This window comes from Populus euphratica, unplaced genomic scaffold, assembly GCF_000495115.2.
Source record: "Populus euphratica unplaced genomic scaffold, PopEup_1.0 scaffold1004.1, whole genome shotgun sequence".
Classification (NCBI taxonomy): Eukaryota; Viridiplantae; Streptophyta; class Magnoliopsida; order Malpighiales; family Salicaceae; genus Populus; species Populus euphratica.
This window is the reverse complement of record NW_011500858.1, coordinates 12,596-25,422: the sequence shown is the minus strand read 5'-3', so window position 1 is coordinate 25,422 and position 12,827 is coordinate 12,596. Positions and strand designations below refer to the sequence as shown.

Here is a 12,827-nt window from a genome sequence, read left to right as displayed (position 1 = left end):
CATAACGAATAATGGTACATATAATATGAAATACAACCTTGTTAAGAATTTCTAAGTATATTCCGAATGAAAATTAAATTTTGAGAGCACCAAAAAAAGACTAATAATTGAAAAAGCAAAATACGGATGGAGAATGTGTCTGCTCCAAATAGACAAATGACAAACAAAATTTAAGGACAAAGAAACCATCTAACGCTCTAATTATCCTCTATCTCGCATACATGGTTGACATAGAAACATCATTTATGGAACCAGTCTCTGCTGGATTTTCTTCCACAATACTTCTTGCATTGGAAAATGCAGGCTGTTTGGGAAGTCGTAATTGTGCTTCGCTTGTTAGCATTGATATAACATCTGACATAATCGGCCTATCCACTGCATTGTCTTCTACACATAGCAAGCCCACATGAATGCATCTCAAGACTTGGTCTTTAGAGCAAGATTCTCTTAGTATTGGATCCACCAGCTCAAATGGGCTACCTGCTTTCCATAGCTCCCATGCCTGAACCAAGTTTACGTTTAATGTTAAAATTAAGCTTATGCAGCTAGCAATGTATAATTTATGAGGTTGCATGAAATGAACTTACATATCCCACAAGATTAAGAGGGCGGCCGTCTATTAGAAGGTGGCCATGGATCTTTCTACCACTCACAATTTCCAGCAGTAGAACTCCAAAACTGAAGACATCGGATTTCACAGAGAAGATGCCCTCCATGACATACTCAGGGGACATATATCCACTGGATGGAAAAACTGAATGTCATGCTATTTTTAAGCACTTGAAGAGTAATGAATCATAGAACTATAAATGTATACGCACCGTGTTCCAACAATTTGGTTTGTATTTGCTTGTAAATCATTAATCTTGAAAATTCTTGCCATGCCAAAATCAGAAATTTTGGGGTTCAAATTTTCATCAAGGAGGATGTTGCCAGCCTTCAAATCTCTATGAATTATCCTCAATCTCGAGTACTTATGAAGGTAAAGGAGCCCTTGAGCTATCCCTTCAATGATTTCAAATCGCTTCTTCCAGTTTAGGAGTTCCCTTTTTGATTGATCTGCATTTAAAACATAGCAGTGAATATTCCAGCAATGTTATTCATCCAAGTCCAAAACCTTGCAAGAACAGAGATCCATTCACTTTATAGTATGATGGCATAATTAACTTACCAAATATAAATGAATCCAAGCTTTTATTAGGCATGTATTCGTACACTAACATTTTCTCTTCTCCTTCAATGCAGCATCCTACGAGTCTGACAAGATTCATGTGTTGCAATTTAGCGATGAGTATAAGCTCGTTTTTGAATTCCACCAGCCCTTGTCCTGAATTTTTTGACAGTCTTTTTACCGCTATCTCTCGCCCATCCGGCAATGTCCCCTGAAGTGAAACAGCTATCAACTCAATACTTGGTCTGAGATACAAAATTAACAGGTTTCGTTAAGTAATTTTTAACTAGACTACCTTGTAAACTGGTCCAAAACCACCTTGTCCAAGCTTATTCTCTGCAGAGAAGGAATTTGTAGCGGCCATGATTGTTGCAGCACTATAGACGTTCAAATTATGGCCCTTGTTTCCGTCATTTTCGAGTTCAAGCATGTCGTTCGTTGCATCCATTCTCAGCAACTCAAACAGGTACTCCTCTGGTCAGATTGATATGATTAAGTAAGCAAATCACTGAATTCAACAAGTCTTAGTGCATATAAAAAAAATATTATTTCCAAAATGTTACCTCCAAGTCTTCTCCTTCTCAGATACCACAGGAGTCCCGCGAGCCCCATCAATGAAACAAATCCCACAGAAGCTAAAATAATCCATATCCAATTCCTTTTCCCTACATCCAATGGGAATTTATTTAAAATTAATTACATTGTTGGGTTATAAATTGGTAACCAGAAAACGAAAGAACAGCTAACCTGAAGAGCCTTGAACAATGATGTGGTATTGAATTGCACCTCCAGTCGGGTCTGGTGTAAAGCTTGTATAATAAAACAAGCATCCAGTATTGTTGGCACTATTGTCTGTGGTAGGAACACCAAAACATTTACAATCATTCCAGCAGATGTCCATGCAATCACTAATGCTAAGACTAGAATTATAGTCCCTCCTAAACACTGGGTTAACAAAGGAACCTGATCTCAATTCAAAACTGTTACTATTGCTCCCGCATGCCCGTCCTGACCACCTCTCGCAACCAGCATCTATGTTATTTCCTTTACATACTGGGCCCCCGTGTGTTTGATGAGTAGTTAGATCTACTATGCTCCCATCAAATCTCAACTGCCACATTGAAAAATTCCTTTGATCCTGAGAAGCATGTTGATTTGCAGAAACATTGAACATAAAGTAATCCTCGTCTGCGTTAGAATCATTAATAAAACTGAAATCAAGTGTCCCTATATTCAGATCGAAATTTTTGAAACTAGTATTGCTCGTCAATGGTCCACTAGTCCAATAAAATACACCGCGCCGCTTAATGACCAACTCCTTTCCATTAGTATCCCATTCAAAAGTGAAAGCACCAGTGGGAGTGGGTACTAAGTCGCCCAACCACGACATGAGGGACCAGGTTCGGCCAGTTCTATGGTTGATCCCTAACTTCATTCCAGGCAAGAATGTGTCAGTAGGAAAATCAAAGCTTTGCCATAAGACCTGTTGGCTGCCAGAATTTTCATCTTTGAGAACAAAATTGCCTGAATCTTCTAAAATAGCCGTTATATTGCTTGCAGAAGATCGGCTCGAGTTAAAATCAACAAGATCACCACCAGAACAGGTGAGTTTCATATTTCCTGATCCATCTATTGCAAGAACCCCTGAATTGTCTGCTATGGGTTTGCCTCTGTTGGCTAGCCAAAAAGGGGTGCTTGTGTCATTGTTGTACCATATTCCCAAGTAGCTAGCATTCGACTCGGCAAAGCCGAGTCCTGTGAATCCTAAAGTGAAAAGCCCATTTTTGGAAACTAGAGTATTGGAAGAACTGAGGGAATCATCACCTTGGTACAGTGTGTCTGCTGCCAAAGCGTGAGAGGCACAGAAGCAGAACAGAAGGAACCGGTAGATCCAGCTAGCCATGCAAGGTAACATTCATGAACAAGGAAGAAAAAAGTAAGAAGCATTTAATAGATGATGAGCTATAATTCTAGATTTACTGGAAAGAAAATAAAAAGGTAGCCAACAAGTTTATACCTCGTTAATCAATGAAATCTGTTGAACTTTTTTTTTCTTTTCTAATTTATCAAAAAACTGAAAGAAGAACAAAAAATAATTAAGAAACCAATAAGAAAAGAAGGCAAACAAGAAAAGGTTTTGTTGACAATGGTCAACAGAGGGAACACATTTGTACAACGAGAAACTTGCTAGGAAATTGTTGACTGTTTCATAGGAAAGTTTGGGATAAATTAGACAATTAGCATACAAAATTAAAACAAAAGGTCAATTTACACAACAAACTTTTTGATATGGTAGTTCTGAATCGCAATCGACATTTAATTGATGTCACGGATTAAAAACACGATATTATTTAAATATTATGGTTGCTAACCGCAACATCAATTAAATATTGCAGTTCACATCCGCGATAAAATTTTAATTGATGTCGCAATTCACAAACACGACATCAGTTAATTCTAGTACTCTTAAGAAGGAAGAACCAGTCGACCAAATGATTTGGGCTCATTAATAGCACGACTGGATTCATCTCCTACCCCTGTTTAAGTGAACTTGTTCTTTATCATGATATCATCAAGAATTAATCTCTCTCTAAAGGTTTCAAATTTAGCGCAGCAAACATTGAATTACAGAGACATATAGGTGTATCCTTCATTTTCTTCATCAATATTACAAAGCACAGATGCAGCCTCTCAACCCTCCCGTAACATGAAGCCAACATGATATTAATAAATCATTAATGTTAAATTACACTACCAGAAATTTGCCTAAAACCAATGGAATTATCGATTGAATAATTTTGTCGGTAAATTATGTTGATAATTACTGACGGACATTGTTTTGTTTGTAATTTCGTCGATATATACCGATGGACTAATGTTGTCAGTAAATACCTACTTATTTACAGACAAAATATATAGAATTTTTTGTTAAAAAAATGGTTTGATAACGTGGAAGTTTTTGTGGATAATTTTACCAATGGAATGACCAGGGGATTCAAACCGGGATCTTCGTACAGTAATGTGACCAATTCACCATCAGAATTACCGATGGGATCACCAACAGAAGGCGTCCGTCGCTAATTCCATTGGTAAGAGTTAATATATCACCACTCTGTCGTCCCTCTCCTCCCCTATTTCTCCTTCTTCTTCCCCATCCCAACTCTCCCTTATCCTAGGATTTTTTTTTTACCTATAATAAATAAAAGTATTTAGTTTAGGTGAAATATTGAGATGTATGCATAATATGTATTTTTATCATAAAATCAAACAACAATGCAACTTCCTTCAGGTAGGATGTTTTAAGGTGATTTTTATATTGTCTTTAGTATAACCAGCCCCTTTATCTAAAATCTCTGAATACCATTTAGTGTTTCTAGTAACCATAAAATTAGGTGGACTCTTTTTCTCATTTTTATACCTTTCACATAACCTGATTGCTAAGATATCCCCACGATAAAGTTTAAATTGTGTAGCCATCTTGTTTAATTAGCAAATTTGCTTTCTAAAATGGCAAAGAAGCTATCTGAGATGACTTTAAAATTTGTTGTGCTAACCATTTATGCTAGGTGGTGTTATGTCTTTATACTTGAGCATGGTGTAACCATTTAGCTGTAAGGAAGTGTTGATTTTATACCTGGGTAAAATGGTTGATTGAACAATCACATGGGGAACAATACATGAACAATACATGGGTAAAAAATATATTTGTACTTGGACAAAGTGGAAAAGTTATTTCTTTGCACCCCTATTTGGAAAGTATCTTAAGTTTAGACAGATCATCATTATACTTAAATAGGGATTTGAGTGGAGACCATATTATACCCAAGGTAAGTGTTGTATAACATAGATAGATGAAGAATAAGGAACATATTGTACCTGAGTAGAGAAGAGAAGCTTTTGCTTAGTGTGGAGAATCCTATGAAGAAAATGTCATGACAGATGTTTCATAGAGATCATTGTATGTATATTGTTTAATTGTTCATCATATATTTATATCCTTAAACCATGTTCATTTGTTTAGGGATAAGGGGATAAGGGAAAAATTGACCTTGGACAAACATCAATTATTTTCATTTGTATACTCAAATTGGTGATTAATTATATTTTATTCAAGGGTAAAAATCTTGTCATGTTGATGAGCTAGTGTTTTTGACTCAGAAACTTTAAGACTACTTGAGCTCAGCCATACGCTAGGTCCATGGTTATGTGGGCCTGACAATCTGCTAGATCTAACATACTTGGGCTCAACCATAAGCTTAGCCCAACACTAGGTGAGTCTGGCGAATTGCTAGAACCTATAAGCTTGGGTTCAACCATGTGCTAAACCCAAAACAACATGGATTTGACAAATTACCAGACCTAATAAGTTTAGGTTTAGCCATGTGCTCAACCCAAGAAAACATAGGTTTGACAAAATATTAGACCTAACATGCTTGGGTTTAGCCATATGCTGAATCTAATGAGACGTGTTTAACGAGTTACTAGACCCAATACACTTGGGTTTAACCATGTGCTGACCTAAGGCTAAGTGAGTCTGGTGATTTACCAGACCCAATATGTTTGGGTTTAGCCGTTGGCTGAACCTGAGGCAACATGGGTTTGAAAATTTATCAAACTCATCTCTCTTAAGCTCAACTACTTTCTAAACCCTGTGAGCATATAGGTCATCAAAGACCTGTGTAAGGACTATGAGTTTCTTAGTATGATTATTAAAAGAACTATTAATGTTAGATATAATCATCTTCTTATATCTATAGATATATAAAAGGTCTCTTAAGGAGCCTACCACATTTTCATCTCATCAATGATTTGTAAGGGATATTTACCGCTCATTAATGATATGTAAGAGATCTTTATTCCTCATTAATATCATCAAGAGAAAATGACTTTCCAATCTTTCCAATCTCTGAAGATGATAAGGTTCAAGGACTATAAATATCCCCTGAACCATTCAGGTAAAATGTTCACTTTTTCTTACTCTAAAAGCTTTTATATCTTAGAGCATTAATTATATATATATAAAAGGAACAAACACTCTTGTTCTTTGAATTTAAAGCCTTTTCTTTCATTTATTACCATTTCCATTTAAAGTTACTAACTTTATTATCGGAGGGTCTTTAAGTCCCACCAATAGGGACTATTTTTGCAAGTACCAGGACTTCTATCATCAATTTTTGTACTTCCTCGGCTAAAGAGAAGGAAATATTGACATGAACATTTGATTAACCACTAACTAAACACCAAATAACATGATCCTTTAATATATTAGATTTTAAGACATTATCAGCTGGTGTCATATGTGAGAAACGCTTTTAAAAAACCATTAATTATCCTATTGTTTTATTGAGATCCTTATTTATTATTAATGACAGACAATTAAGACACTCCTAGGATAAGACATATAAATTATCTCTCTACTATAACAAATACTCTTATAGAACCAACCATTTAGCAGCTTATTAATCAAGTGCAACTCCTCGCCAAAACAGTGTTGGCAAATTAGCAAACAAAAGAAAATGTACCTAAACAAGTCTCAATGGCATCTCAATAAGTTGTTGTATCCTTCCAATCGCCTCCATATTAGTCATCCATCAAAGGTTATCTAACCATTCCAAGAAGCATATCCACCCTCTTGACTCTCGAGCAAATAAAGGATATTTTAGATGTTTATTTGGCCAATACGAGAAGGAGACCATCTATAAATCCTACCACTACATGCCAGAAACCTCAGGCTCTCTAGAACCCTATAGGCATAGGAGTAGAAAGTAGTTGGAAAAGAAGTATATTCAGGAAGATGTCTACACCCCCCCCATTAGATTAGAGACTCTCTTTTATTAAGATGAGTATTGTATACTCGTCTTCACTCAGGTAGATGATGAATCCACACGAGCATACCTGAAAAGGTTTAATTAGGAAATGCTTAAAGTTAAGGAATTAATAAAGTAGATAGCCTTCAAAGCCCTTATAAGTGGAGTAATGGGAAAATCTTTATAAAAGAAATTGTATGCCCTACCAAATAGAAGCTTACTAAAAGTGAAGCAAGCCATGGAGAACCATATTCAGGTAAAGAAGGAAAGTGACTTGTGCACTGGTCCTCTCCGTTTCTCTAGATAAAATTTCACTAGGGGGTATCCCAAGCGGGATCACTTTCCTAGAAAGAAGAACAACTATAGGAAAAGCCAAAAGAAGATAACTAGGGAGTGCATGAGCTACCCTGAAATGCATATCACTCCTTTAAATGCTACTATTTTTGAAGTCCTCACGACCATTCAGGAAAAAGATTTTCGTCAATACCTTTAACCCTTAAAATCATCACCCAATATTCATAGTTCTAAGAATTATTGTCTTTTGAATAAGGATAAAGAACATGACATAGAAGATTGTTACATCTTCAATAAGGATATTGAAAGATTGATAGCTAAAGGTTATCTTTGCTAATTTTTTAAAAGGAATTCTCACCCTGAGCAAAGAAAGGATGAGCTTGGTCAATCTATGCAAGCATTAATTGAAGTCAACTTCATCTTAAGGGGCACCTCTGTATATCAAATGTTGATAAATGATACGAGTGCAATTAACATCCTCTCCTGTGAAGTAATGGCACAAATAGGGATATCTCTGCTTAAGACTGACCCTAGAAAAAATTCATCTCATTAGGATAAAAGGCCCAGGCATACCAATTAAAAGCATCTTGGAAATCCTAGTCATTATGAGTACTCCCCTAAGCGTGTCTCTCTACAACAAATCTTCATAGTTATCGACATACCCTTGACTTATAACACCATTATAGGTAGATCTTTTTCTGCACCAAATAAATAATGCCATTAACACCATTATGGGTGGACTATTACTATGAATTTGTGTTTGGTTTAGTTGAAATGAAATAATTTTTAGGTTGAATTTAGGGTTTATAATGAATTTAAGGCTTATTGAATTAATGATAAATTAGTTATGAATACCATCAATTATGATTTATGGTGGATTTAGGGTTTATGGTTTGATTCATGTATTGAGTAAGCAATGGAGATGTGAGACACATATTTCATCTTAGGCATGGGGAGAATACGCACCACAAGATGTGGCAATTTTACTTGGATTTTTTTTTTTTATGGATGGGCAATGACATTTACTAGCATTAGTAATCAAATTCCGTTATGTGAGTGATAATTTGGATTGGCACTTGACACGATCAAAGAGTTAATGTCTTATTCCAAGTGTAGGAGTGTCGAAGTAATAAATAACCCGATAAGACCGGGGTCGAACCACAGGGAGGTGAATTATATAAATTATAAATAATAAATATAATTTAACAAAGAGTTAAAGAGATCTTTAAGATGTGAGATTAATGTGAGGATTAAACAATGATAAAAACAGTTGTCAAGGTTAGAGGATCCACTAATGGTATTAGAAGTAAATATAATATAAACTCTTTTTATTACTCAACTGCAAACCACACACAAAGAAGGTTTCAATCGGATGATTTATCATTAATGGCTCATTATAAAGTATTAACATGATCATATTAATTATCTTAATTAAGTAACACCAATACTTTTAAATATTGTCAGGTATTCATAATGTTAACTTATGTTAACAACAAATCAAGTTCCTCTTATACAACGATGTCGGTCGAAGACTATGAAGGATCAAACATTTATTGTATCAGGTGTTATACAATACAAATCTAGATTAATCATTTAACAAGCAAGATATTAATAATTAGTAAGATAAAAAGATAAGACATATTAATAACAAACTTTCTTGGATATAAACATTGATGTCTATGTTAAGTTTATAATAAACCTATTCTAACACCATTAGAGAAACCTTTACACCTTGACATAATAAACTTAGCTAAACATAGTGAAGAAGAAGAACATAAATAAACTAGATAAGAACATAGTTATGATGAAAAACATAAACAAGAGATTAATAAAAACAAAACTTAAACATTACAAAAATACAAAGAAAGAAAGTAAGAATATGATCTTGATATGAAAATCAAGATGCCTAAATGAATGGCAAATGCCTCCTTTTATAGGCTAAAATCCAAAACTATTGATTGGTTGACTAACTATTTAGTTAGTGGCCAACCATTGATATGGTGGCTGGTTATTGACATTATTGGTTGGTTATTGATTTTGTTGGCTGGCCAAAACATGATTACTAACATCAGAATTCAAGCACATAGTCTTCATGAAAGTTGTGGACAATTATCTCAGCTTTTCAACAATTAAAAAAAAAACCAGAGCTCATTTTTACTTCTAGAACTCGAGATATAAGCTGGACACTGAATAGTGTTTGGGCTGCAGGACAAATTCAGACGTCTCTTTTGTTGCTAACATTTGAACTTCAAACCAGCAAATTTGAATCTTAGACTCTTCATGAATGTTTTAGGCCCATGTCTTAGCTTTCCATCACGATAAACTAGACCTAAATCCAAGGTCCACAACTCTAGTTATAACCCAATAATCGAATGGTGTTCCAGTTTGAATTGAACCAGCATCTCTTTCTAAGCTTAGTCCTCTTTTATCTCTTCATTTTCAATAGTTAATCACATCGATCAATCCTTTGAATTATGAGATATACCTACATTTAAAATAAGCATTTACCATAAATTAAAGATATCTTATATTATCAAACTTGTTATTATAAAACATGCTTTAGTTAGGAAATTTAATGATACTTTAGGTGCAATGTAATGATATAAAGCCTTAATGAGAATGCACTTTTAAGTACTAATCACACCTCTCAACTAGCTTATTACTAGTTCCTAGTAATCAAAGCGTTAAAATAGAAAAACAATTTGCAAGTTCCACAAAGCAAGGCATTCATCATTCAACTTCCATTAATCTATCCAAATAAACAAACTCTTATTAAATTTATATATCTACTTCCTACTTCCTACTTCCTACACAAGATATTAATAAATCTTCTTTTTGTACTTAATATATCAAAACATAACTATGGGGCTTTTCTTGGAAGATAACAAAATTTTATTCTAATATTTAAGGTTAATTTCCTTGAGTTGAGGTGATTATTATTATTATTTTGATAACTTGAAACACAACGCATCCTTAACCCATGTAACGAGCTTTAGGCTAGTGACTCCTGGACTAGTTAGTCTTAGGGCATTAGGTGTTGAGATACCCCTTCGAGCTTAGTAACTCGGGTTGTAGATACTAAGATGTAGATAGTACAATGTTTGATTTCCTTAAGCTTTCTCCTTAACCCATGTAACAAGCACTAGGCCAATAACTCCTAAGTTAGTTAACTTTAGGGTACTAGGTGTTAAAACACCCCTCCAAGCTTAATTGCTTAAGAGCGTGTTTGGGATTGTGGTTGCAGTTGCTTTTCACTTTGAAAAGCATGCTAATAATATTTTTTATCTTTAAAAAATTATTTCTGAGATCAATACATTAAAATAATTTAAAAATATTAAAAATATATTAATTTAAAGCAAAAAAAAATTCAAATTTTTTCGAAAGTGCTTTTGAAAAGCACTCCCAAACAGGCACTAAGTTAAGGAGGTTACAAAACCAAACTTATCTATTTTTTTATTTATTCAATTTTTTTATATTTTATTATTATTATTATTATTTTCAAATTATATATTATCCCTTTTTTTTAGTTGTTACCTTTAAAAATAAAACATAAATAATTTAATAATCCAATATGCAACTCACAATCATATGTTAAAGTATGTGTGTGAAAATTAAGGTTTATGAATCTTTGTTAACTAGGTATATGAGCAGAATCAATTGATAATAATGCGAGAGTTTGTAAACCTGAATATTTCAATAAGTATTCTGATAGACCTTATTAAGAATGTTTATTAAGATACGTCTCAAGAGTTACTAAAATTCCTCCTTTACTCTAACATCCTAATAATAACAGTTTTACAAATGGTTTTAATAATAAAAAATACAGTTAGTTAATTTTTTTATAATATCAACTACTACCCTCTCCCTCCAATCAAAACGAGACATTGTCCTCAATGTCTTAAGGTAGAAAGATAGAATATAAAAGACATCACCTAAAATAGCGAAAACTAACAAACCTGAAACACACTTAAACAAATATAAGAAATAACAAAACAAAAATATGCTATTAATAAAACCAAAAGACACAAGGTTTCACAAACGACGGCTTAAATCCAATCTAAGCTTTTTACAGCTTTTTATAATTGACTAATTTATACGACTTATGAAGGGATCAATTACAGTGATGAAATATTGTAGTTGATCAATCAATTGTTCAACAGTAGCAGCAAAGATTATGATTTGTCGTGCTGAAGATGTTAGAAATTTCTATTCCACAGCTTGATCAAGGAAAGACAACAAATTATCATAAAAACCATTAACATTTAACAAACTTATAAGTTTATGGTGAATGTGTAGTTAGGCCCAAAAGAAAATATGAAAGATTTCTTCTGATGTGCCTAGACCACCTGGTAAGGCAATGAAGGCGTTAGCATGGTTAAACATTACAGTCAGTCATTCAAACATTATGGAGACTTGTAGTTCCTCTCCAATTATTTTTTCAATGATGTCCCCTCTGGCTAAAGCTTTGGGGCCGACCCCCAAAACTTGAGTGCCTCCTAAGAATGTAGTTGTTGACACACTCCCTATTAATCCAAGACTACCTCCCCCATACTAAATGAATCTTTCTCTTAGCTAATACCTGACCAAGATGATTTACTGATTCTAAAAACTCCTTTTCTTTTCCAGGATTGGATCCACCAAAAACACAAACATTTTTTTTATTGTAAGAGCCGAGGATACCTCCATTTAGTGCACTCATTTATTCTTGGTGGTTGTATGGGTTAAGTAGAAATAAAGGGAAGGAAATGAATATTTATAGATGAGAAATTAAAAATGCAATCATACCATCTTTGTGTAGGCTAGCTAGACTTTCTCTCTCTCTTTCTTCCTTTTTTTTTTTCATTGAAAAAGCATGTATATATACATGTAGTTATGATTGTAGCTCATATCTTCCTTTAGTTTTATATCCAAGAACAACTTAAACACCCTCTATGGGTCGGGAATAAACTTCTCATCCAGTTTTCTTAAGAATTGGCAAACATGGTCTTTTTTAGTCAAATTCCCAAGACTATATCGAGCATTTCTTTATGAAAATAAGGACATAAATCATGAATTGCACAATACATACCTCCACTATGATGCGTCTTAAGAGTCAATAAAAAATTATCTAAAGAATCTCTGTGTTTTGAAATAAATCCTACCTTTTGACAATTTTCACAGGTTTTGCAGAATGCATGTGTGTCTTTGAACATGGTGGGCCAATAAAATCCACATTGTAAGATTTTTGCAGTCGTATTTTTTAATGAGAAATGATCCTCATATACCTCAGAATAACAAAATTTAATGACACTACTTACCTTATTATCAGGAATGCTGACTTGACTGATTTGACTTGATCCATGTGTTCACTTCTAGATCTACTTGCACTTGAATTGTATTGCCATTTGGGATTTTATTGTGGTTGAGATGGAAACTTACCTTTCTCCTGAAAACTAAGAGCAGATGTGAACTTTGCAAGAGTATCTTTAAAATCTATCATGCTTTGAGCAAGTTGAGTGTTGATTGTCTCTTTCTTTTCAATGAATGCATGTAATGTTTCCTCAAGATTTCTTCTA

The 12,827-nt window shown here is 34.0% G+C and overlaps 1 protein-coding gene and 1 long non-coding RNA gene across 8 annotated transcripts in view; both read right to left on the bottom strand.

The window, feature by feature from the left end:
• LOC105116606 (G-type lectin S-receptor-like serine/threonine-protein kinase CES101) overlaps positions 1–3,160 on the bottom strand; it is a 19,075-nt gene extending 15,915 nt beyond the window's left edge. For 4 of the 7 annotated variants that reach the window (XM_011014036.1, XM_011014035.1, XM_011014033.1 and 1 more), the window contains exon 1: positions 2,468–3,160. In XM_011014036.1, coding sequence (XP_011012338.1) covers positions 2,468–3,086 — 619 coding nt within the window. In that variant the 5' untranslated portion in view covers positions 3,087–3,160. The remainder of the gene's footprint in view (positions 1–2,467) is intronic. The other 3 variants (XM_011014039.1, XM_011014038.1, XM_011014037.1) reach the window with 2 other exon arrangements.
• Positions 3,161–4,249: 1,089 nt separating this feature from the next.
• Positions 4,250–12,827, bottom strand: part of LOC105116608 (uncharacterized) — a 16,271-nt gene continuing 7,693 nt past the window's right edge. The window contains exon 3 of the long non-coding RNA XR_840562.1: positions 4,250–4,337. This is a non-coding gene — a long non-coding RNA (uncharacterized LOC105116608). The remainder of the gene's footprint in view (positions 4,338–12,827) is intronic.